The 22,451-nt window shown below is 39.4% G+C and overlaps 1 protein-coding gene across 1 annotated transcript in view; it reads left to right on the top strand.

Moving 5' to 3' along the window:
- Window positions 1–22,451, top strand: part of LOC137660249 (DDB1- and CUL4-associated factor 17-like) — a 61,817-nt gene that overhangs the window by 29,954 nt on the left and 9,412 nt on the right. The window contains exons 8-9 of the mRNA XM_068394990.1: window positions 9,608–9,710; window positions 18,540–18,680. Of these exons, the coding sequence (XP_068251091.1) occupies window positions 9,608–9,710; window positions 18,540–18,680 (244 nt within the window). The remainder of the gene's footprint in view (window positions 1–9,607; window positions 9,711–18,539; window positions 18,681–22,451) is intronic.

Here is a 22,451-nt window from a genome sequence, read left to right on the forward strand (position 1 = left end):
TTCAAAAGTTCAAACTTGCAGCGAATGTTTTCATTTTGAACTGGCTGCCATAAGTCTCTTTTTTATAGTTTTTATAGTTTATATATGTAAGATCTATTTTAATGTTGTGACTGTTCTTAAAATATTTTATTTTAATTGTTCATTACTTCTCTTGTAGTTTATTTATTTCCTTTCCTCACTGGGCTATTTTTTTTCCTGTTGGAGTCCTTGGTCTGATAGCATTCCGTTTTTCCAACCATGGTTATACCTTAGCTAGTAATAATAATAATAATAATGATAATAATACCAGTAATATTACTAATGATAATAATGTGTTTTTTGATGGTTAACATTCGAAAGATGCAAATTATAGGATATAATTTATATAGTACTGGTACACTATACGTTTCTTTGAATCATATAGTCCTACTTATTCAATCCAGGCATAAGCATGGAAATCAATTGAAACCAAATTAGTAGTTTTTTCATTGGGAATCTGGAACTTTTGTAAAGATGGATAGGTAAAAATACTAGTGTATGAAGCTACAGTATTCCATTAAATAAACACTAGAAATAAATAACCCTGCCACACAATATTGTTAATCGATTGCAAATAGAATTAAAAGAATGCCATTTTAGTTCATTTGCAACTAAGCTTAATTTCTATTTGCTTAATTTCTATTTTACATATCTGCATGGGTAATCTTGATATGAGGGCAGTTACTGCAACATTATTGAAAAAGGCAGTATTACGTAGTTGAAAATACTTAGAGCTTAACACATGAAATGAGAACTAACAAGAATAGATTTGATTATTGTGAAGGCTCAATTTGAAAAAAAAAAAGACAGAAGGATAACACAATAAAAGGTACAGTAAAAATCAACACAATGTACATTAGACTTACCAGTTTTTTTTGTATTATCTTTTTTCAATATTAAACTTACCCGATGATCATGTAGCTGTCAACTCTGTTGCCCGACAGAAATCTACGGTCGGGATACGCCAGCGATCGCTATACAGGTGGGGGTGTACACAACAGCGCCATCTGTGAGTAGGTACTCAAGTACTTCTTGTCAACAAGAACTCAATTTTTCCTCTGTCGTGCCACCGGCAAGACCTACTAATACGCCGTCCCTAACTGGATTTGTTTTCACAACTTTTTGGTGAAGTACACTTTTCCAGTTTTGAGCTTTCGCTATGCAGGGGTTTTATCTTCATTTCAAAACTTGAACTCGTTTTGGATAGATTTAATTATGGTGACGAAGAGAGTATGGACTCTCTTTCACTTTTAAATGGCCGACCCTTCCCTTAGACGGAAGTGTTGGTGTCGAAGAGAGTATAGACTCTCTTTCACTTTTTATGACCGACCCTTCCCTTAGACGGAAGTGTGTTTAGGTTTTTGGTAATTTTGCTTAACAAAGTTATAGATTTAGTTTATATCTCTCCGCCATTTATAGACCTCTTCGATTAACTTTCCATTTATTATAAACTTATAAAACTTAAATTTTATGTTTGTTTATATGCGACCTTTCCTAATAGTAGGCGGTCCTTACTTGGAACCGAAGTTAATTAACATTGAGCCCGTCATATCGTATTTCCTGTTAAGAATTTATGCTATTTTAATTTTAATGTTTTTGAAAGAATTTCTTTGATAGTCTCGTACTGTTTTCAAAGATGAACTAACGTTTAGTTTAGTCTCCGCAGTTGTTGACGTTCAGAACGTTCAACATGCGCTCTATCGTTACGATAGAGAGAGAGTATTTCACGGTTTCACGTTGCAGTAAGAGTAAACCGATTCTAGCGTTTCGTTCATTCTTTCTTAGCTTAAATGGTTTTAATTCTAATAAAGGAACTTTTTATTTGGGAAACCTTTCAGTTTGGGCTCATCTCTCAGGTTCTAAGTCAAGAGAGAGAGAGAGAGAGATAGAGACGGAGGGAGAGAGAGGAGAATAAACGTTTCGTTCAAGCGGGTAACGTTGTTCTCGTTTTTTACTCTTCTCCCTAGTCGCTATAGGGGAAGAAGGTAAAACGTTTCTAGAGTTTTATTCTTGTTCCCAGGCTTTATGCGGTGAGAGATTTTAAACGTAGTTTATTTGATCTAGTGTTTAGTCTCTTTTCCAGCCACTGAATTCTTTATCTTTCATTATGTTTTTCTGTTACATTGTAAAACTGTTTTCGCAATTACTACCTTTTAATGAAGGATAGGATTGCGTGTTTCAGGTACAAATCACTTAAAGTTTCGAGTTCAGTGAAATAAGTGCAAACAGAAAACCAAAAGTGATAAAGTGATATGCGCAAAGTGTTACAGTGTTGCGTTCGAGGGTTCGTTTGTTCGTGCCAGTTGTTCACCTTGTCCGATACCTCTTACAAGCTCCCAAGCCCAGGGGAGAAGTAATGTCGAAGGACTTATGGGTTCCACAGGTCTTGATCGACGAACAAACGTTTCCCTCCGTGGTTTCGGGTGTATCTACACACGTTGCCGACGTGATCACCCCACCCACACAAAGACGAGAGAGCCCATTTATTCCTCGTCTGCGGAAGAGGTTTCTCGCAGAAACCATGGACCAAATCTTGCAGCTTTTAAGTGCAAGTCGGTCCCTTCCGCGCAAGTCCAACGGCCTAGGTGTAGCCACTGGGTCAGTTCGGACTCGCTGCAGTACGACAACTGCACACCTCCCAAGAGAGGCAAGGTGGTACCGCAACAGGCAGTAACTCCGTCTGTTGCCGCACCAGCTGTTTTAGACCCTCAGTCACAACGGACAGTAGCTCCGTTTGTTGTTGTTTTTCATAGACCCTAGTGGTCCATGCTGCAGACTATACAGTCTCAGCTTGCTCCTTCATGCAGGAGTATCGTGCTGGAAGGTTGACAATGCACCTGTTAACCTACAACCCGCCGAGGTTGTGCGCTCAGCAGATACTGCGGCTGCCTGCTTCCACACTCCACCTGTGAGAGCTCCACCACCGATGCGCAGTCCACCCTGCCAGACGCATATTCTTGCTGCACCTTCTGTTAACATGCGTGAGCTACCGCATCAGCAGTGGGAAGGTTCTGTAGAGCTGCCGGGTTCCAGCACTATGCGGCATTCTCCGCAACCCATGCAGCATGCGCCGCATACCTTACAGCATGCTCCGCAGACCATGCAGCATGCGCCGCATACCTTACAGCATGCTCCGCATACCATACAGCATGCTCCACAACCCACCGCAGCCCCTCTCACACACCAGCCCTCTGCTTTTGTTGTTGCCAGCTCCCACACTCCGACTGCGGAGAAGGTTGACAATGCACCCGTGGTCCTACACCTCCCACGGTTGTGCGCCCGGCATGGCTTCCTGCTCTCACACTCTTGTTGTGAGAGCTCCTCCACCCATGCACAGTCAACCCTGCCAGATGTATGATGACTCCCACACACAGAGCACTCCGTTGCCGTGCGTGAGCTACCTCAAGCTGCCGTGTTTTGACACGGTGTGTCAGCCTCCGCAACACACTGTGGTTACCGCCACTCGCCCGCAGCTAACTAGTCAGTCAGGAGTTGAGGCTTCCCCACACAACTTTGGTTGTTGCCAACTCACAGACTGTCAAACAGTTACATGACGTTGCCTTCTGGTCTGCTACTTATACACCAGTGCTGTATGTCCTCACGCTCCTGTTGTGGTTGACAGTTCAGTTTTTGACAGTTCACAGACTGTCAAGCAGTTTCATAACGTTGCCTTCTGGTCTGCTGCTTTTGCACCAGTGAAACCCTCACTGAGAGAACCTAGCTTTTCTCGGATATGGTTCCTGTAGATGAGAAAGTGCTGTTCTCCCTCCTTCTGATATTCCCTTGAGGACTCTGTCATTTGGAGAGGAGCCTTAAGCTGCTTAGCCTCCTATGGACTTTAATTTAAGCATAACATGCTTCCAGGGAGGGTAAATGGTTCCGCTTCAGTCGCTAACCCCGTCTGTTGCCACACCTGCTCCCATAGACCTTGGGCTTTGTTGCAAGACATGCAGTCCAAGCTTAGTCCTTGATAGAGGATTTTTTACGGAGAAGAACCTTCTTGCCAACGACCTTCCTACCGGTTGGTTGTACGCCCTGTTGACGCTGAGGTATCCTACTCACGTCCGCCAGTTGAGATGGTTCCTCCACCGGTGCGACCCAGTGTGGGTTGCCAGTCGCACGTTGACGTTAAGCTACTCGCGGAGGTGGTTGTGGACGTTCAGTGTGTCACTGGGAAGACGTTCAACAACCAGCAGAGGTGACTTGTTGTGACGCAGTGCGGCAACCTCAGCAACCCGATAAGGGGTTGTCTGTACTACCCAGACAGTCTAGACAGTTTCGGGTTGTCGCTGTACTTCCTCGCATCCCCATGGTTGGCAGTTCACAGACTGTGCAGCAGTACCATGATCTTGTGTCCGGCTCAGTCACGCATCCACCAGTGCGACCGGATTCAGCGAGTCAGACGTTGCCCACTCCGTTGCCGTTTCCTCATCAGTTTCGGATGAGGAACCCTCGGATGAGAACATGGCTGAACAAGAAGATCAATCCCCAGCCCTGCTATCCATCCAGAAGATGCTGAAGAAGGAATACGGCCCTGTCAGGCTGTGGATGAGTCTGGTTAGGACACTTGTCATCCGTGGTTCAATTGGTGTCACTTGGAAGACTACACCTCCGTCCTCTTCGGTTTCATCTAGCTCTTCACTGGAAAAGGACAAGACGCTAGAAGCGGTCTCGATCCCGGTTTCCGGAAGATAAGTCTGGTCTAACCTGAGGAAAGGACTTTATCAACCTTTTATAGGGTCTTCCCCTGACTGTTCAGACTCCCAACCACGTTCTCTTCTCAGACGCATCGGACGTAGGCTGGGGTGCGACCTTAGGCGGTAGGGAATGCTCGGGATTATGGAACTCGAGTCAAAGGACAATGCATTTTAACTGCAAGAAGCTTCTGGCAGTACGTCTGACCTGGAAAAGCTTCAGGTCTCTCCTTCAAGACAAAGTAATGGAGGTCAACACGGACAACTCCCTGCTTTGATGTTCATCTCCTAGCAAGGAGGGACCTACTCTCTGACATGGTGCGAGTTCGCTAGTGACCTCCTCTCCTGTTCAACAGGTCTAGACTTTTCACTAGTAACAATTTCTTCCAAGGCAACTTGAATGTCTTAGCAGTTTGTCTCAGTAGGAAGGGACAATAATTCCAACATATTGGACCCTCCACAGAGATGTATGCAAGAGACTTTGGGTCACCTGGGGCCAGCCAACCATAGATCTCTTCGCAACCTCGATGTCCAAGAGGCTCTCAATACTTTGCTCACCTATCCCGGACCCAGCAGTGGTTCTTTTAGATGCCTTTCTACTAGATTAGTCTCATCTAGATCTATATGCATTCCCTCCGTTCTAGATTGTCAACAAGGTACTGCAGAAGTTCGCCTCTCACGATGGGACAAAGTTAACACTAGTTGCTTCCCTCTGGCCCGCGAGAGAATAACTTACCGAGGTACTTCGATGGCTAGTAGACGTTCCCAGAACTCTTCCCCTAAGGGTGGACCTGCTAACCAATCGAAGTGGGAAATCTTCCTAAACTGGTGCAAGTCAGTATCCGTATCCTCGACTAGTACCTCTGTAACTCATATAGCTGACTTCCTCTTATATCTGAGGAAAGAGCGATCTCTTTCAGCTCCCCTTTCAAGGGTTACAGAAGCATGTTGGCATCAGTCTTCCGTCACAGAGGCTTAGATCTTTCCAACAATAAAGATCTACAGGACCTCCTTAAGTCTTTTGAGACCACGAAGGAGCGTCGTTTGGTTACACCTGGTTGGAATTTAGACGTGGTTCTAAGATTCCTTATGTTAGACAGGTTCGAACCACTTCAATCAGCCTCCCTGAAAGATCTCACCTTTAAGACTCTTTTCCTGATATGCTTAACCACAGCTAAAAGAGTCAGTGAGATTCATGCCTTCAGCAAGAACATCGGATTTTCATCCGAAACGGCTACATGTTCTACATCTTGGTTTTCTAGCCAAACACGAGCTGCCTTCTCGGCCTTGACCAATATCGTTCGTTATTCCAAACTTATCGTATGGTTGGAAATGAACTAGAAAGAGTATTATGTCCTGTAAGAGCTCTTAAGTTCTATTTTAAAAACCTTTACGAGGCCCGTCTGAAGCTTTATGGTGTTCAGTTAAGAATTCATCTTTGCCTATGTCAGAGAATTCTTTATCCTATTATTTTCAGACTGTTAATACGAGAAGCTCATTCCCTTCTGAATGAGGAAGACCAAGCTTGGCTGAAGGTAAGGATACACGAAGTTAGAGCTATCACAACTTCCGTGACCTTTTAATAAAATAGATCTCTGCAAAATATTTTCGACGCAACCTTTTGGAAAAGCTAGTCAGTGTTCGCGTCTTTTATCTTAAGAATGTCCAGTCTCTTTACGAGAACTGCTACACTCTGGGACCATTCGTAGCAACGAGTGCAGTAGTGGTGGGGGCTCCACCACTACAATTCCCTAATTCCAGAACCTTTTTAATCTTTCTCTTGAAATATTTCTGGGTTGTCCGGAAGGCTAAGAAGCCTTCCGCATCCTGGTTGATTTGGCGGGTGGTCAAATTCTTTCTTGAGAAGCGCCTAGATTAGAGGTTGTGATGAGGTCCTTTAGTATGGGTTGCAGCCCTTCATACTTCAGCACCTAGGAGTCGCTCAACATCCTAAGAGGATCGCTAGGCTCAGTAAGGAAGACGTACTTAAAAAGGCAGAGTAATGGTTCAAGTCGACTTCCTTACCAGGTACTTATTTATTTTATGTTTGTTATTTTGAATAACGGCTAAAATAAGATTCGGGATACTTAGCTTCTTTGTTAACATGTATGCTGGTCTCCACCCACCACCCTGGGTGTGAATCAGCTACATGATCATCGGGTAAGTTTAATATTGAAAAATGTTATTTTCAATAGTAAAATAAATTTTTGAATATACTTACCCGATGATCATGAATTTAAGGACCCGCCCTTCCTCCCCATAGAGAACCAGTGGACCGAGGAGAAAATTGAGTTCTTGTTGACAAGAAGTACTTGAGAACCTACTCACAGATGGCGCTGTTGTGTACACCCCCACCTGTATAGCGATCGCTGGCGTATCCCGACCGTAGATTTCTGTCGGGCAACAGAGTTGACAGCTACATGATCATCGGGTAAGTATATTCAAAAATTTATTTTACTAATGAAAATAACATATTTCAGTAGTAGATATAAATGTTAATCTATTTGTGAATGTTTTTTTTGTCATCTTGATCAATAATTAATCTCAATACTTTTATACATAGCCTTTTACAACTCATAGCACACTTACGAGATTCTACTCTCTGCTAGATGAATGAAGTTGTAAAAAATTGTGACATTTTGAATAATTTTTCTTCCAAAAGTAATTGTGATTGCATCACTGCAAAAGCATGCAAATCAAATAATACATTTTTTACCATAGAATTTTATTGTTCATTATAAAGAATAATATCTTAAAGCAATCTTACAGACAAATGATGTAAACAATTCTATGTATATGCAATAAAGCATTTGTTATTGTAAAGTTACTTTTATGAAGAAAAAGCAGTTCTTTATGAAATTTTTTTTTCAATAAAGCAGTATCAGCCCTCTCTCCCTCCTTGAAAATTCTGCTCATTTCTCTTTACACATATACAAGCTTTTCGTCCTTTAAAATAAGGGAACATGTCATCACCAGAGCTAGAACTTCTGTTGAATTTGTTAGCGAGCTAGTTAACAACAGCTGATGAGCGCGGGCGAGTAGCCCCTCCCCTCTATCCATTGGATGGACTTTTATTCTTCAGCCACGCCAAATGTTTTCATTTTTTTTTCTTGCAAAAAGTGAATTCCAGCTATGCTTGTGAACTATGGAAATGATACAATAAATTCCTATTGATGGGGAAAGGGTGAACATTGAACCAGCTTATGGGCTAAACCGACTGTAGATCCACATATTCTCTGTGCTTGTTGTAGGGTGCATGATTGTTCACAATCATTCCGGTGTGCTGAGTGTATGTCATGGCCTCCCGTGCTGTTGCAGCCATATACATACCTTGAAGGGAGGAAGAAAGCTAAGCCTTATTATTATTATTATTACTATCCAAGCTACAACCCTAGTTGGAAAAGCAAGATGCTATAAGCCCAGGGGCTCCAACAGGGAAAAATAGCCCAGTGAGGAAAGGAAATAAGGAAATAAATAAATGAAGAGAACAAATTAACAATAAATCATTCTAAAATAAGTAACAACGTCAAAACAGACATGTCATATATAAACTATTAACAACAACAAAAACAAAAACAAATATGTCATAAATAAGCTATAAAAAGACTCATGTCCGCCTGGTCAACAAAAAAGCATTTGCTCCAACTTTGAACTTTTGAAGTTCTACTGATTCAACCACCCGATTAGGAAGATCATTCCACAACTTGGTCACAGCTGGAATAAAACTTCTAGAGTACTACGTAGTATTGAGCCTCATGATGGAGAAGGCCTGGCTATTAGAATTAACTGCCTGCCTAGTATTACGAACAGGATAGAATTGTCCTGGGAGATCTGAATGTAAAGGATGGTCAGAGTTATGAAAAATCTTATGCAACATGCATAATGAACTAATTGAACGACGGTGCCAGAGATTAATATCTAGATCAGGAATAAGAAATTTAATAGACCGTAAGTTTCTGTCCAACAAATTAAGATGAGAATCAGCAGCTGAACACCAGACAGGAGAACAATACTCAAAACAAGGTAGAATGAAAGAATTAAAACTCTTCTTCAGAATAGATTGATCACCGAAAATCTTGAAAGACTTTCTCAATAAGCCTATTTTTTGTGCAACTGAAGAAGACACAGACCTTATATGAAATTCTGGGATCTATCTTGGCAACATCCAACAATACACCGAAGAGGTCTTTCACTTCTTTCGTTCTCTCATCAAGTGTGTCTGCTATAGCTAATTCTGTATATATGCCTCTGGCTCTGTCCCAGGGGACTATATGTCAGGAGCAGTGAGCCCTCAGATCTATGTTAGGGGTGCTCTTCAGGTTCTCAAGAGGAGAGATAAAGTTAACTTCAAAATTCAAGAGTAGACTACCTGACGTGCAACTTGGGCTTCTCATCACATGTGATTATTGAAGTGAAAGAAAATAAGAAAATTTTTAAATGTTACTGGTAAGTGTCGGTTAAATAGGGCTACTGGAGAAGAAGCAATATGAACATCAGGAGAGTATAGGAATAAGAAATGTTATTCTTAGAATTTTGTTTTATGTAATTTTTGTATTTGTTTTATGAAAAATTATGTAATGCATATTGTACTTAAAGGATTATTTATAATTTTGAAATTGATACTGATATTTATTGCTGTAGAGAAATGATATGTCTGTGATTGATTCCTTATTCTAGTGAAATTAATATATTTTTCTCTAATACTTCCTTATGTTCTTTTGTATATAGTACCTTGTAGTTATTATAAATTCATATTTGTTAGAACAGGGCAATTTATGAAGAAAACTTAGATTTATGATGTTTCATTATTTTGTCCTCTTGTCATTTCAATCTCAAGACTTAGTATTAAATATTCCAGTTGGTGATAGGTAAATTTCAATTTATGTATTTTTCAGGGTGTTGGAAATTAGAGATAATGAAGATCCCAGAAAGTTAGAAGGACCTAGAAGATTGGTTGAGGTTTTTACCTACCCAGCAACAGAACCAGAATCTGAAACCGTAAGCATTTTGTATCCATTTGTTAGAGTATACTGCAACTTTGTAGAGTTATACTGTTATTAACCCTTTTACCCCTGGGCTATTTGGAAATGTCCAACCCTTAACCCCCAAGGGGTTATTTTTATCCCATCACATTTTGCCGTATTCTTTTTTTAAATTGCTCTAACAGGCTTAATTTTTGTCATAGAGAGGTCAGGTTGGTCTCATTCTCTTGGAAAATGCGTGAATTTTCTCAAAAAGTTATCAAAAATATGAAAAAAAAAAATTTTATGGCATTTTTTTACAAGGACGTACCGGTACGTCCATGAGGGTAAAGGGATGGCTTTTGTGAAACGTACCAGTGCGTCCTTTGGGGGTAAAAGGGTTAATGTACACCTGCAGAATTTTATATTATTGCATATTATATAACTTATGGTTGACATTTCAATTGCAGGACCATAGAATAGAAAGAGCCAGCTCTTCATCAAGGCAGAATGCCTTTTTGCCACTAACTCCCTGCCCTTAACCTTTTAACTTGTGAATTTTTCATTAATTAGTACCTGGGTTTAAGAATACAAGTTGACATAAACAGTTAAACATTTATTATGACTTAATTTCACCCACATCAAATTAGAGATATCATACACATGTTTGCTGAAAAAGGTAATCCAAAATTTCAGTATGATCTTCTTATCCAGTTAGTAGATTTTTAAAGTATCTAGTTCATCAGGTATGATATAATAGTTTTATAACTATCCATTCCTTTTAGTGCTATTTTTTTTTTCCTGAAATGCTCCCTAACATTAGTTAAAGTATTTTTATAAATACCTAACCAAGATGAAAACTCTGAAGGAGAACAAGCAGTATTATTATTATTATTATTATTATTATTATTATTATTATTATTATTACTTGCTAAGCTACAACCCTAATTGGAAAACCAGGAAGCTATAAGCCCAGGGGCTCCAACGGGGAAAATAGCCCAGTGAGGAAAGGAAATAAGAAAAAATGAAATATTTTGAGAACAGTAACAATATTGAAATAAATAAGTATGTATATGCATTGGGCTTCACCAGGTCTCGTCTGACTACCCGGTTTATTTTATTTTTTTTTTGTCTGAGCTTGCAAGCATTTCATATCAGACTTTTGAGGGATTGCCCTTCAATTTTTATTGCATTGCTGAGATGCTCACCTTCACATTTCCTACCTGAATGAAGAACTGCTGTTCCATCTCTGAATGGAGTTTTGCGTATCATGATCTGAGAAGATGGCAACTTTCTAGATCACATGCACAAACCTCTACCCCTTGCCTGGGTCACTGCTCTCTCTCCACCTCAGTCATCAAAGGGAAGAGTATTGGGTACTACTGTCTCTCCCTTGATCGATGCTGGAGATCCTTTCCTCCCTGATGACTGCTGGCATAGTTCAGCATCAGTCCCTGATTACATTGCAGGGTCTGTCTTTTGGTCAGAATGCATATTTTTTGCTGGAAGAAAGTAGACATATTGTAGTCTTGTGAAGTATGAAGGTACCCAGGTTTCTTTAGGTCCATCTCGCAGTCCGATAGTGTTCTGAAGCTGTCTCCAGCTCATTGCTGTAGTGTCTTTCAGCCACCTTTCTCACTGGAAGAGCTCATTTCACACAAGCACCTCCACTAGAGATCCCTTCTATGATATTTCAAGTATTATTGGCTAGCCTCCAGAGATTCCCTGAATCATCCTATTCCAGTAAGACTGGAGTCACTCTCTGATCTTCCTGGCACCTGGACGAGGAAAACTTCACCAGGGATGTCCCACCCAACTCACCACTTCTGGACTTGCAACTGTTCTCAGGTGCGTCAAAGGAGGGATAGGGTGCACACCTTGGTGACCTGGTTGTCTGTGTGTGGTCAGTGAAAGTACTTCTGCACTTCAACATCCTGGAATTGCAAGCAGCATTTCTGCCTCCAAGCTTTCCAAGACTTTTGAGAGGCTCTCAGTGGTGTTATTGAAGGACAACATCAGCATAGTAGTCTACATCAACAAGTAAGGGCCACAGTCTTACCTCCCCTCTTTACAAGTTGACTAGAGGCACTTCAGGTCAGTGTACCAACATCTTAGAACTGTCAACCAAGTAAATTTTTGGCAAGAGGAATGTACCAGCAGAACAGGTTCAGTCACCAGAGGCAAGTTTGTAAGGTTGGACATTCAGACCCATGGTTAGTGTTCAAGGATGTCTTCCAACACTCATGGGATCTCCTAGACTCCTACCTTTCCTCCGTTCAGCCCGTTTCACTTGCTGATCTATTGAGTGTTGAGCTTGCCAGGCCTCAGGATAACCCAGGTTGCTCACATATGGCCACATGCCTAATGGTTCCTGGTCTGTTAGCACTTCTAGAGAGCTACCTTTGGACTAACCTTTCCTGTCAGTTGCATTGTCTGAAGTACCCCCATTTTGTGAAGTTTATCCAGCTTCTCTTCCAAGTGAAAAGCTTTTTGCAATTTCTGCATAGATTTCTGCATAATAATGGTTCTGTGCCACGGTCTACCAGGGAAGGTGTGCCATCTTCTTTCAGAGATGTCAGTGAAGAGGTACGTCTCTGGTAATAGTTTCTGAAGAAGACCTGACATCTCATGCCTGAATATTGGTATCTTTTCCTTAGCAAATGGATCTATTATCCACATATTGACATGCCTGAGGTCATCTTCACAAAAAATTCTGTCATTGACTTCTAAGTGCTATTGAACAATGGATATCACTAGTTGGTTAACATCCTTCTCTCCCATATATTCATCAAAATTTGAAAACATTTGCAGATCTTCGTCAGACAACCGTGTTTGTCACATTGATATTTTCTTTTGTAAAGCATCTATTTTACCTCGCAGTGTGAACACATCCTTAAGATGTCCTTGCAAGGATATGTTTAGTTCAATTAACAGGAAAAAATATCTGCCAGGTATGCAAGCTTGGCTAACCACTCATTGTCGGACAAAAGTTCTTGAAATTTTGCATTATTTTGCTGCTGAAAAAATAATTTGATTTCTTCACGGAGTACAAACAGTGTGGTTAGTATTTTACCCCTCGAAAGCCATCTTACGTTAGTGTGAAGGAAGTGGGTATACTGAGAACCTATTTCTTCACCTAGTGCTTTAAATATTTGAGAATTGAGCGCTTTGAGTCAAATTTCATTTATAATTTTAATAACATCTGATAATACTTTGTGTAGTTCTGGGGACATTATTTTCACTACAAGTTGTTCACAATGTATAATGCAGTGGGTAGATAGAATGTCTGGGTGACCAATATTTTTCACCTTTGCAACAATTCCTGAACGATGTCCAGTCATATTTGCGGCCCATCTGTTCATATCCCAAGACATTTTTTACATTCAATTCCTTGTTCCATGAAATAACTATCAAGTGTTTTAAAAATCTTAGAGCTTGTTGTTTTACCATGTAAGTTGAGCAAACAAAATACTTCTTCCTGTAATTTCCCTTCATACTCAACCCTCACAAAACATAGTAGAAGTGCCTTGTTACTTAAGTTCGTTGATTCGTCAAGCTGAATTGAATAAAATGGTGACTTTTTTACCATTTCTATAACTTTATTTCCCATATCTTCAGCCATATATTGAATTCTGAACTTATCAGTGTTAACAGACATAGGAATTACTTTCAGTTTCTGTACAGCCTGTTTTGCCAAAACCTACTCACAGGCTTGTAACATGCAAGGGCTTATTAATTCTTCTCCAATCATATATGGCTTTTCATTTTTGGCTATTTGAAGTGCTATTAAATAGGAAACCTTTAATAATACCTTATCTTCAACAACCATTTTTTTTAAAGCACCTGCTTGCATTTGCATATTTTCATGCATTCTTTGAAAATATTCAAGTGGTTTCTTGGCTAAATCTGGGTGCTTTGGTTGAAAGTGTCTTTCAAGTTTTGAAGGTTTCATGGCATCATTAGATAAGCTCTCGGAATACACAATACAAAGAGGCCGGGGGTCCACCTCACTACCAGGTTCTTGAATAAATCCAAATTTCAAGTACTGTAGTTCAAATCATATTTTCTTGATACTTTGAGTTTTTCCTTTTCGCCTCCAGTTCATATGTTCTTTCTGATGGTGCCTGACAAGGACTGTGGATGCTCCGATTCACTGATCAGCTCACACTTAAGTGGAGTATTAATATTAACATTAGTTAATCCACCTTTTGTTTTTGCTAAAGAAATGCAAAATATATGCTTGCCTTTTCTCACTCATTATGGGTCTATTACATCCTATTTTATTTGAATCTGAAAAAAAGATTTGATGATTTGTAGCAACAGTTGTGCATCGGGTTTGATACGCCTCACTTATAAATTATACAGGTACAGATTTGTTAAACTATCAACACAAATCTATAGAAAAACACTAGAATTACAATAAGAATAGGAACTGGGCCTGATATCCACATTTACCAAAATTAGTGATGGACTTTTTGGTCCTGCAGCAACTAAACACGCTCTCTTTCACTGAAGCCGGTGTAACCGGTTCAAATAACTCCCCCGTTTCAGAAGACTTCGCCCAGTCATTTTAAACTCCTCACGAGTTTGAAATGACTCCTTAGTCAAATGAACCTAGTTTGAAATTACTCAACTATTGATTGCAGTGATGTTCTCCAATGAAATGAAGGAAGTGAAAGAGTTTTTGGTGTCAAATACGTTTTGTGAGAATGTAGGAAACAACAAAGGAAAAAAAGAAAATTTCAGGAGAAAGCATCTGTCTTTTGTCATCCACGACAACTGCAACAACTCTGGTGGACGCCTGAATTTGAAAAAGAAGTCATATCCATCCGGAAATAAAATGAAGAACACCAGCGAACTGCTTCTAGTTAGAGCGAGTTTCCATATCCTTCCTGGTCCATAGCTAAAAGCGTGACAGTAGGGTAATTTCAAACTAGCGGGGATTCGTATGAAACTACTGTAGTTTCAAATGACTGAGGGAAGGCTACTGAAACTGGTAGTAATTTGATATAATGCCATTAATTATTTAATGGTTGTCTTTTCTGCTAAATGTTAGATTCAAATTTTAAAAGCTAAATCACCCTAAAATGCTAAATTGGCAACACTGATCTCTCTGTCTTCTGTGCAATTTGTTTCAGGGTTGCATGAAAAGGATTTTGAAAATATACAAATTTAAATGATGTCTCAATTTTTCTGCAGACCATCAAAAAATTTCCACGGACTACCTGTTGGAAACCGCGGATTTAGATGACTTACCTGAGTCACATAGCTAAAATGCTTCCTTTCATTTTTCTATTGTGGCCTCCTAATAATACAGACTTTAGTGTTACTGCATTATTATTATTATTATTATTATTATTATTATGATGATAATAATAATAATAATAATAATAATAATAATAATATTAGCCAAGCTATAACCATAGTGGGAAAAGCAGGATGCTATAAGCCTAAGGGCTCCAACATGGAAAAACATTGTTTAAGTCACTTGAAACGGCTAAGTTATGTCACCATTCATATGCTCACTTACTCAAAACACCTCACTCACAACTTATCTTACTGTCCTTTCAAGGACTTGTCTGAAAGAAACATGGTACAGTATAATGAATTTTCTTGATACCTTTTATCTAATGCTCCAGCCCTGTTCCAGATCTCTCAATTATCAGTTTGGGAACTTGACACCTCATATATCGCCCACTTTAATTGATTATGATTTGGCAGCTAAAAGTAATGGGTATGTTATTTAAGAATGTATTTTGTCAAAAAAGAAAGCTGTAAAAACCAATTACTTGTGAAAATATCTCGTACTTCCTGTCCTACATTCTCGCTATCAATCTTCTTCCCCACCGTTATCCCTACATTAAGGGGTTGGTTGCCTGATGCACCCTCTCCAGTGCCTTCTTTCAAAGGCATCCTCATCCACCAAACCTCTTCTCTCCATATCATCCTTCACCTTATCTCTCCATCTTATTCTCTGCCTCCCTCTTGATCTTTTCTCCCTAACAGGTTCCTCTCAAGTCCTCCTCACTCCCTCCTCACCTTGCATCCTCAATATGTGCTCACAATATCTCAGTTTGGACACTCTTATCTTCTCTGTAATCTTTACTTTACTTGCCATTCTTCTTATTTCATCACTTTCCAATCTTTCAAACAGTGATATTCCAATAATCCACCTTAGTATTCTCATCTCAGTTCCCTCAAGTTTTTCTTCCTCTTTTCATCTTAAAGCCTATGTTTTTGATCTATACATTAACACTGGTCTTATTACTGTGCTATACTGTAGATCTTGACTTTTACCTTTATTGGCATTTTCTTATCACGTACCACTCCTGCTAATTCCCTCCACTTTCCCCATGCTGCTTTTATCCTATTCTTATCTAAAGTCTCACTTCTTCCCTCATGATTTATGATTTATAGTAGATCCTAAGTATCTAAATTGTTCTACCTGTTTTATAACTGATCCTCTACTTTCATATATAGCTATCCTGTCCCAACCTTCCTAACTCCTCACCATAGCTTCAGTCTTATCCACATTTACCCTCAAGCCACCCCTTTCCAAAGTCTCTCGCTACTCTACCATCCTTCTCTAATTCTTCCACATTTTCAGTAGTAACCACCAAATCATCTGCATATAGCACCTCCCACAACTCTGCATTTCTTATCTCTTCACTTAACACATCCAAGACCAATACAAATAAAAATGGGCTTAATGCTGACTCCTGGTGTAATCCAACACTAACTTCAAAGGTTTCTGTTTCACCAACAGCTGTTATAACTTTTGTCCTTGTTCTTATGTATATCATCTCTTCCATTCTAACTAACTTTTTCGGGACTTTCCTCTTCCTCAAGCACCAAAACATCACTTTTCTTGGTATTCTATCTTAAACCTTCTCTAAGTCTACAAAAGCACAGAAGAGCTTCTGGTTTCCTTCTAGTCTCTTTTCCTGTAACTGCCTTACTATAAAAATGACATCCACAGTCCCTCTCCCCCTCATGAATCCTTACTGCTGTTTACCAATCTTTGCAATCTTTCTCAGTCTCTCATCTAGTATCCTCTCTAAAACTTTCAAACCATGCTGTTAGTTTAATTCAGCTGTAGTTACCACATTCCATGATGCCACATTTCTGCTTAAATGTAGATACCATTAGGCTCTCCTCCCAGTGTTTAGGCATTATTTCCTCTTCCCATATTGCTCTCAATAAATACAGCATCCATTCTTCCCCCTCTGTAGCTAGTATCTTGCCCATTTCAATTTGAAACTCTGGTGAGCCTGGTGCTTTACTACTCTTCATTTTACTCAATGCCGGATTCATTTCTCCATTCCGTATCTCCATCACTGGCCCCTCCACCCTTTGTGCTTCTCCCAGCTCATCTTCTTCATTATCAATATTCAATAGTTGTTCACAATATTCCATCCATCCCCTTTTAATGTCATCATCCCTATGCAATATATTTCCATCTCTATCCCTGATGACTACCAGTTGCCCCAAATCCTGTCTTTGCCTTTTCCTCAAATTTGAAATCTTATAGATAACCTTTTCTCCTTCCTTTGTTCGTAGCTTTTGATTTAATATCTCTACTGCTCTTCTAATAGCTATACCTACTTTCCTCCTAGAATCTCTTTCCTCTTCTCTGTGCTGTTCCTCTTCTCTCTGTGCCTGTTGTACTTTCCAGTCCTTGAATGCCTTCGATTTTGTTTTAACTGAATCTGGCACTTTTCTCCTATCGAAACACTATATCCACTGGTTCTAACCACTAATTCCTGTTTCTCCTACACATATTTCTTTCAGACCCAACCAGATGTTTTCCACCCTATTATTGTGTCCAGTCATCTCTCTCACAATCCTCCTAAATTGCTCACACTTTTCTCCTTTAAGGTCCCAAACCTGAATTCTACATATCCTTTCTCTTCTTGGGTTTTCTATCTCTCATTTTAAAATCCATCACTACCAGTCTATGTTGTTTAACACAAGCTTCCCCAAAAATCACTTTACAGTTCATCATATTTTTCTTGTCTGCTTCTCTAACCAATATGTAATCTATTTGGCTTTCCACTCCACTTTCATATGTTATGATATGCTTATCAAACTTCTGAAATCAGGTATTCATACATGCCAATTCAAAACTCTGAGCCATCGCTAATTTATACTCCTTATCCTGATTTCTTTCCAAACCCATGTACCTCCTCATATCCATCTCTTCTCTTCCCCACTCTGCCAATTATATCTGCTCCTAGGATTAGCTTCTCTTCCTCTTTCACTGTTCTAATATCAGCCTCAAACTCTTGTCTAAATAATTCTTTTTCTTGTTCTTGACAACCTACCTGGGGGCATATGCTGAAATTATATTTATTATCTGATCCCCTATTATCATTTGGATCTTTAAAAGCCATGAGTAGTTGACTATAAAGAATTAATTTGGTAACAGACCTAGTGGATTTCATTGTATATATGCACTACTTGTTTACCACAATATAGTAATAATAATCTTCCTTTAGAGAATTTATCTGTGAAAACAGTACATGATACACAAAATGAGCACTTGAAGTAATTGGTTTGTATTGAAAAAAAAATGTAAATAATTTTATTCTTAAAAAATAAAATTTCGAGGACCAGTTTTTATGAGAGTTCAGATTTTTAAGTTAGTAATTTGGCCTTTGTTCGGTATCTCATATTGATATCTAACAGGTTGATCATCACATTGTATATTAGTTACAGCCTTTTCAAGATTAATGGAGCACCAAAAATTTTGGATCCGAGTGAAGTTTAATACCTTGTAGAGTATTTTAAATTTGTTTTAATCTTTTCCTCTTCTATTTTTTTCTTGTCTGTTCTATTTTATTAACATTTGTTCCATATGCTGCAGGCCCCAGAAGCTGTGTATTCTCGTTCAGGTCGGGTTGTGAAAAACAAACTTACTTTTGACCTTTCCTTAAACCGATCGGTGACTTTTGATGTCGAAACTGATTTGATGGTCATGGTTATTGTGGAAGCCAGAAGAGACACGGTAAGCAATATATTTAATTTTTATTTTTGAATGCTGTTATTGTTTCTATTTTTTTATTCCTCATTAACTGAAGCTTCATTTTCTCAATACCCAAATATTTAAAGGTGCTGAAAGTTTCTAGTTTTCATAATTGATAGCATATGTGGTGTATGAGTTGTAAGAGGCATACAGGTTTGATCAGTATATTTTCACTTCAAAATTTTTTTATGTTTGAGTAGGAATCTGTGTATTTCATTCCAGCCTCGTGAGCAAATTATTTTGTCCTATTTTATGGTCAAGTATAGGAAATTATATTGATATGATTTACATCACCATAAACCCTATGCTTTACATTGAGACTAATTTATAATAGCATCAACCTTCAGACACTTGATATAAGTATCTCCCTTTCCACTTATTTAAAAATACATCTGGGGAAAACTTGACTTATTACATAGTTTGTGTCATACAACTGCTGTCTTATTGCTAAGAGTTTTTTAAATGATCTGTCACTTTTTATTTCAACTCATTGATTTCTATAAACCTCCCTTGATGTTCATATTGCTCTCATCTCTGGAAGCTCTGAATGTCGACATTACTTTATAATTCTCTTTTGTTTTTCAAATACAGTACACTAATGTCTCTAGTAAAGCAATGAAACAGCGTCTAAGAACTATAACATGATAGAAATGTTGTATCACTTCTTCAGTTTTAAAGACAACATGGGACTACAACGATGTTTGCTCCATATGTCAGGTTTTTTGTCTGTTTTTTATACTTTCTGTATTATAGTGTTTTGAAGATGTCTTCAGATTTTCTAACAATCTCTGCACTATCGTGCATAATGTTACTGGGTGATCATGATTTGCATTCTTTTTTAATCTTATGCTGGGAAAAATTTTTTAACATAGAGAATCTTGTGAGGAGTGTGTTTCAGGATCAGATTAAAGTTCAAAGCTAAAAGAAACTTACTTTTAGTTCAGGGGAAATCCGGATAATTCTAGGCTATTTATATATAGAAGAAATGATGGCAATATTGTCACTCTAGGCTTTGACTTTGCTGCAGCCTAATGAGTTACTTTCGATAATCATAAGCTTTTTAAGAGTTAAATGTCATTAGATTCTTTTGTGGAAGCTCAGAAGGCCATTAAGTTTTAGATTAAGGGTAATATTTCAAACCTAACCTGCCCTATTTCAAACCCTAGCCTAACTTCTCAAATGGTAGTTAGTGGTTCTTGTACACCATTCCGTAAGGGTTCTGAAAGTACCCAGTATCTACAAGATTCAAGATCCTTTATTAAAGCCTTGAATTCTTTATTCACTTTAAACTTATTTGCTGTGAAATATTCACACTCCCAAAGTTGTAGCCACTCTTTTAGATACCTAGAATTTGTGAGGGAGAACAATGAAATGAAATAGGCTAAGGTCTCAGAAAGTCACATAATACATGAATGTTTTTGGGCTCAGCCATGTCGTCCTGATGGAAGGTTCCTTTAGCCAGCTTTCTAAGGGATATTTGACTACAGTGATACTCTCAGAGAATTGACCACAGGTCTCCAGAATTCTAACTCCGGGCGCGAGTATCCTTAAATTAACTCTTAAGGATATCGCATAATATTAGGGGACGTATTTTTTGATACGACACATGGCAATCTTCACCCCGAATAGCGTTTTCGCTCTGAGGGGTAAGAGTGGCGAATTTGAAGTGGAGCCGTTATCAAGGTTACCCGGTGGATCCCCTCCCGGTACCACCCCGACAAACTATTCCTTTTCTAGTAGCTAGTTAAGCACAGTGTATCTCCCAACCGCTCTCAGTTTTGTTACTATTTCAAGGATTATTACTGTGCATTCTCCAGCCTCTTCATCCTCTGGAAAAATGAGTATTTAATCTTTCCTATGTATAATTTTTGGCTCCCTTCTCACAGTTAAATTAACATAATTTAGATGTGTTTAGTGGAGCAGAGCCATCACCGGAGACGGCCATTTTGGATCGCTGTCGTACGCCATAAATGCTTTATTTAGTTAGTAGTACGACATCCCCGGTAATTAGCTTTAATGAATTGTAGTTATTTAGGCAAATTATACTCGTGAAGATAAGATTACACATGTAATATTTCCTCTTCGGTTAAACGTTTCGATCGTATACGATAGGGCCTCAGTAACGTAACATAACCGAGACCCAGACTCGAGTTAGGCTAGCCTAATGCGTTTTAGTATACGTTAGTAACGTTATCCCCGATCATCCTCTTGTATCGTTTTATAAATTCAATCGGAGATAGTACATGTCCTAGAATTACTAACATAATTCGATACTCGCCTCTTTTAGAGAATTAAGGATAAACCCTTCCTTTCCTCTGAGTGCCGCCATTAGGCGGCAACCCTCTCCTTAGTCTTGCCATAGAGTAGTGTACTCCGGCTTGACTGGGATAGTGTTTCTGTCGTACCTCTTTGTCAGTGTGTATCCCGGCTTTGAATTACGACAGTAACTCAGAGTATTCAGTCTTGCTGCCGGCAACTCTACCGTGGGGGATTACAGTAGTCATTCCCCTGCCGGTTTCACAGTTGCCGGCATAGGAAGCCCGGCTTCCCTAGTCCACAACCGAAAGTGGTAGTACAGCTGCAGCCACCTTCTCCCTTGTGGTCTAGAAGACATGTCTTATATCCGGCAATGTCTTAGGCTGAGGAATCGTTATTCTTCTATCGCCCAAGACGGCGCCGGCATAGGAAACTATGTTTCCTTGTTTTGCGGCTGACAGTGGGAGGCAGACGTGCCGCCTTCTTTCTATGCAAAATATAAGACCCTTTCCCTTCCCCTTCTGTCCTTTAGTGACAGCCTGGCTGTCACAACATCTGTGGCCGGTATTCTACAATCTCCCTGCTTGCCGGGCTGATTACGATGCCGGCCGGGCTCCTACAAAGGCGGCTAGATTGCCGCTTCGACCTTTCCCTAATGGAAGCAAGGCTCCGGGAAAGGTTGTGCCGGCCATGACGGCTGCCGGTGGGAGACCCATTATAACTTTGAGTATTCTTCAGTCCTCTCTTGGACTACCATCCACAAACCCTGTAACCGGCAGCGCAGCCGGCAACAGATTTTGTGGCTGGATGAAAGCTAGAATGAATACATTCTTTCCCCTTCCATTTGAATCCTCATTTTGGGAAGAAGGGAGTAGAGACAGTAGTCCCTACAACCCCTATTATTGTACTAAACTATAATAATTCGGTAGCCCTTCTCTCCATGCTTTCTCTCTCTCTATCGGCTAGTGCCGCCAGGTACTAACCTAGCCGGCAGCATGCCAGCTGGACCAGTGCCGCCAGGTACTAGCCTAGCTGGCAACATGCCGGCTGTACTACAGTATAAGACTATACAGTACCCAGCATTCCTGCGGTATAGAAATACAGCAGTTAGAAAACTACAGTATATAATATACAGTAGTATGATTTTCCAACATATTCTGTGTGTCCTTTCACAGTCTATTGTTGAGACCACTAAGCAAATGTTGAAGTGAAATATTCCTTCAACATTCTGATGTATCCTAGATCATCAGAACATAAAATCTTTACCCTACAGTATTAATATTCACTTGTGGCAGAGTTAGTGCTAGTATACACTGACTCCAGCTCTACGTACGAGAGCTATTCCACTCTATATTTCCCTGATAAGGAAACTTTAGAACATTAATATTGAGGGAGGTCACAGCAATTGCCTGGACAGGAAGCACAGATATGTGTCTTTCCTATTTTCTTTCTAGCTTACTATCCTAAGCTATGATTATAATAGTAATGATTACTATT

Source organism: Palaemon carinicauda, chromosome 20 (genome assembly GCF_036898095.1).
Source record: "Palaemon carinicauda isolate YSFRI2023 chromosome 20, ASM3689809v2, whole genome shotgun sequence".
Lineage (NCBI taxonomy): Eukaryota > Metazoa > Arthropoda > Malacostraca > Decapoda > Palaemonidae > Palaemon > Palaemon carinicauda.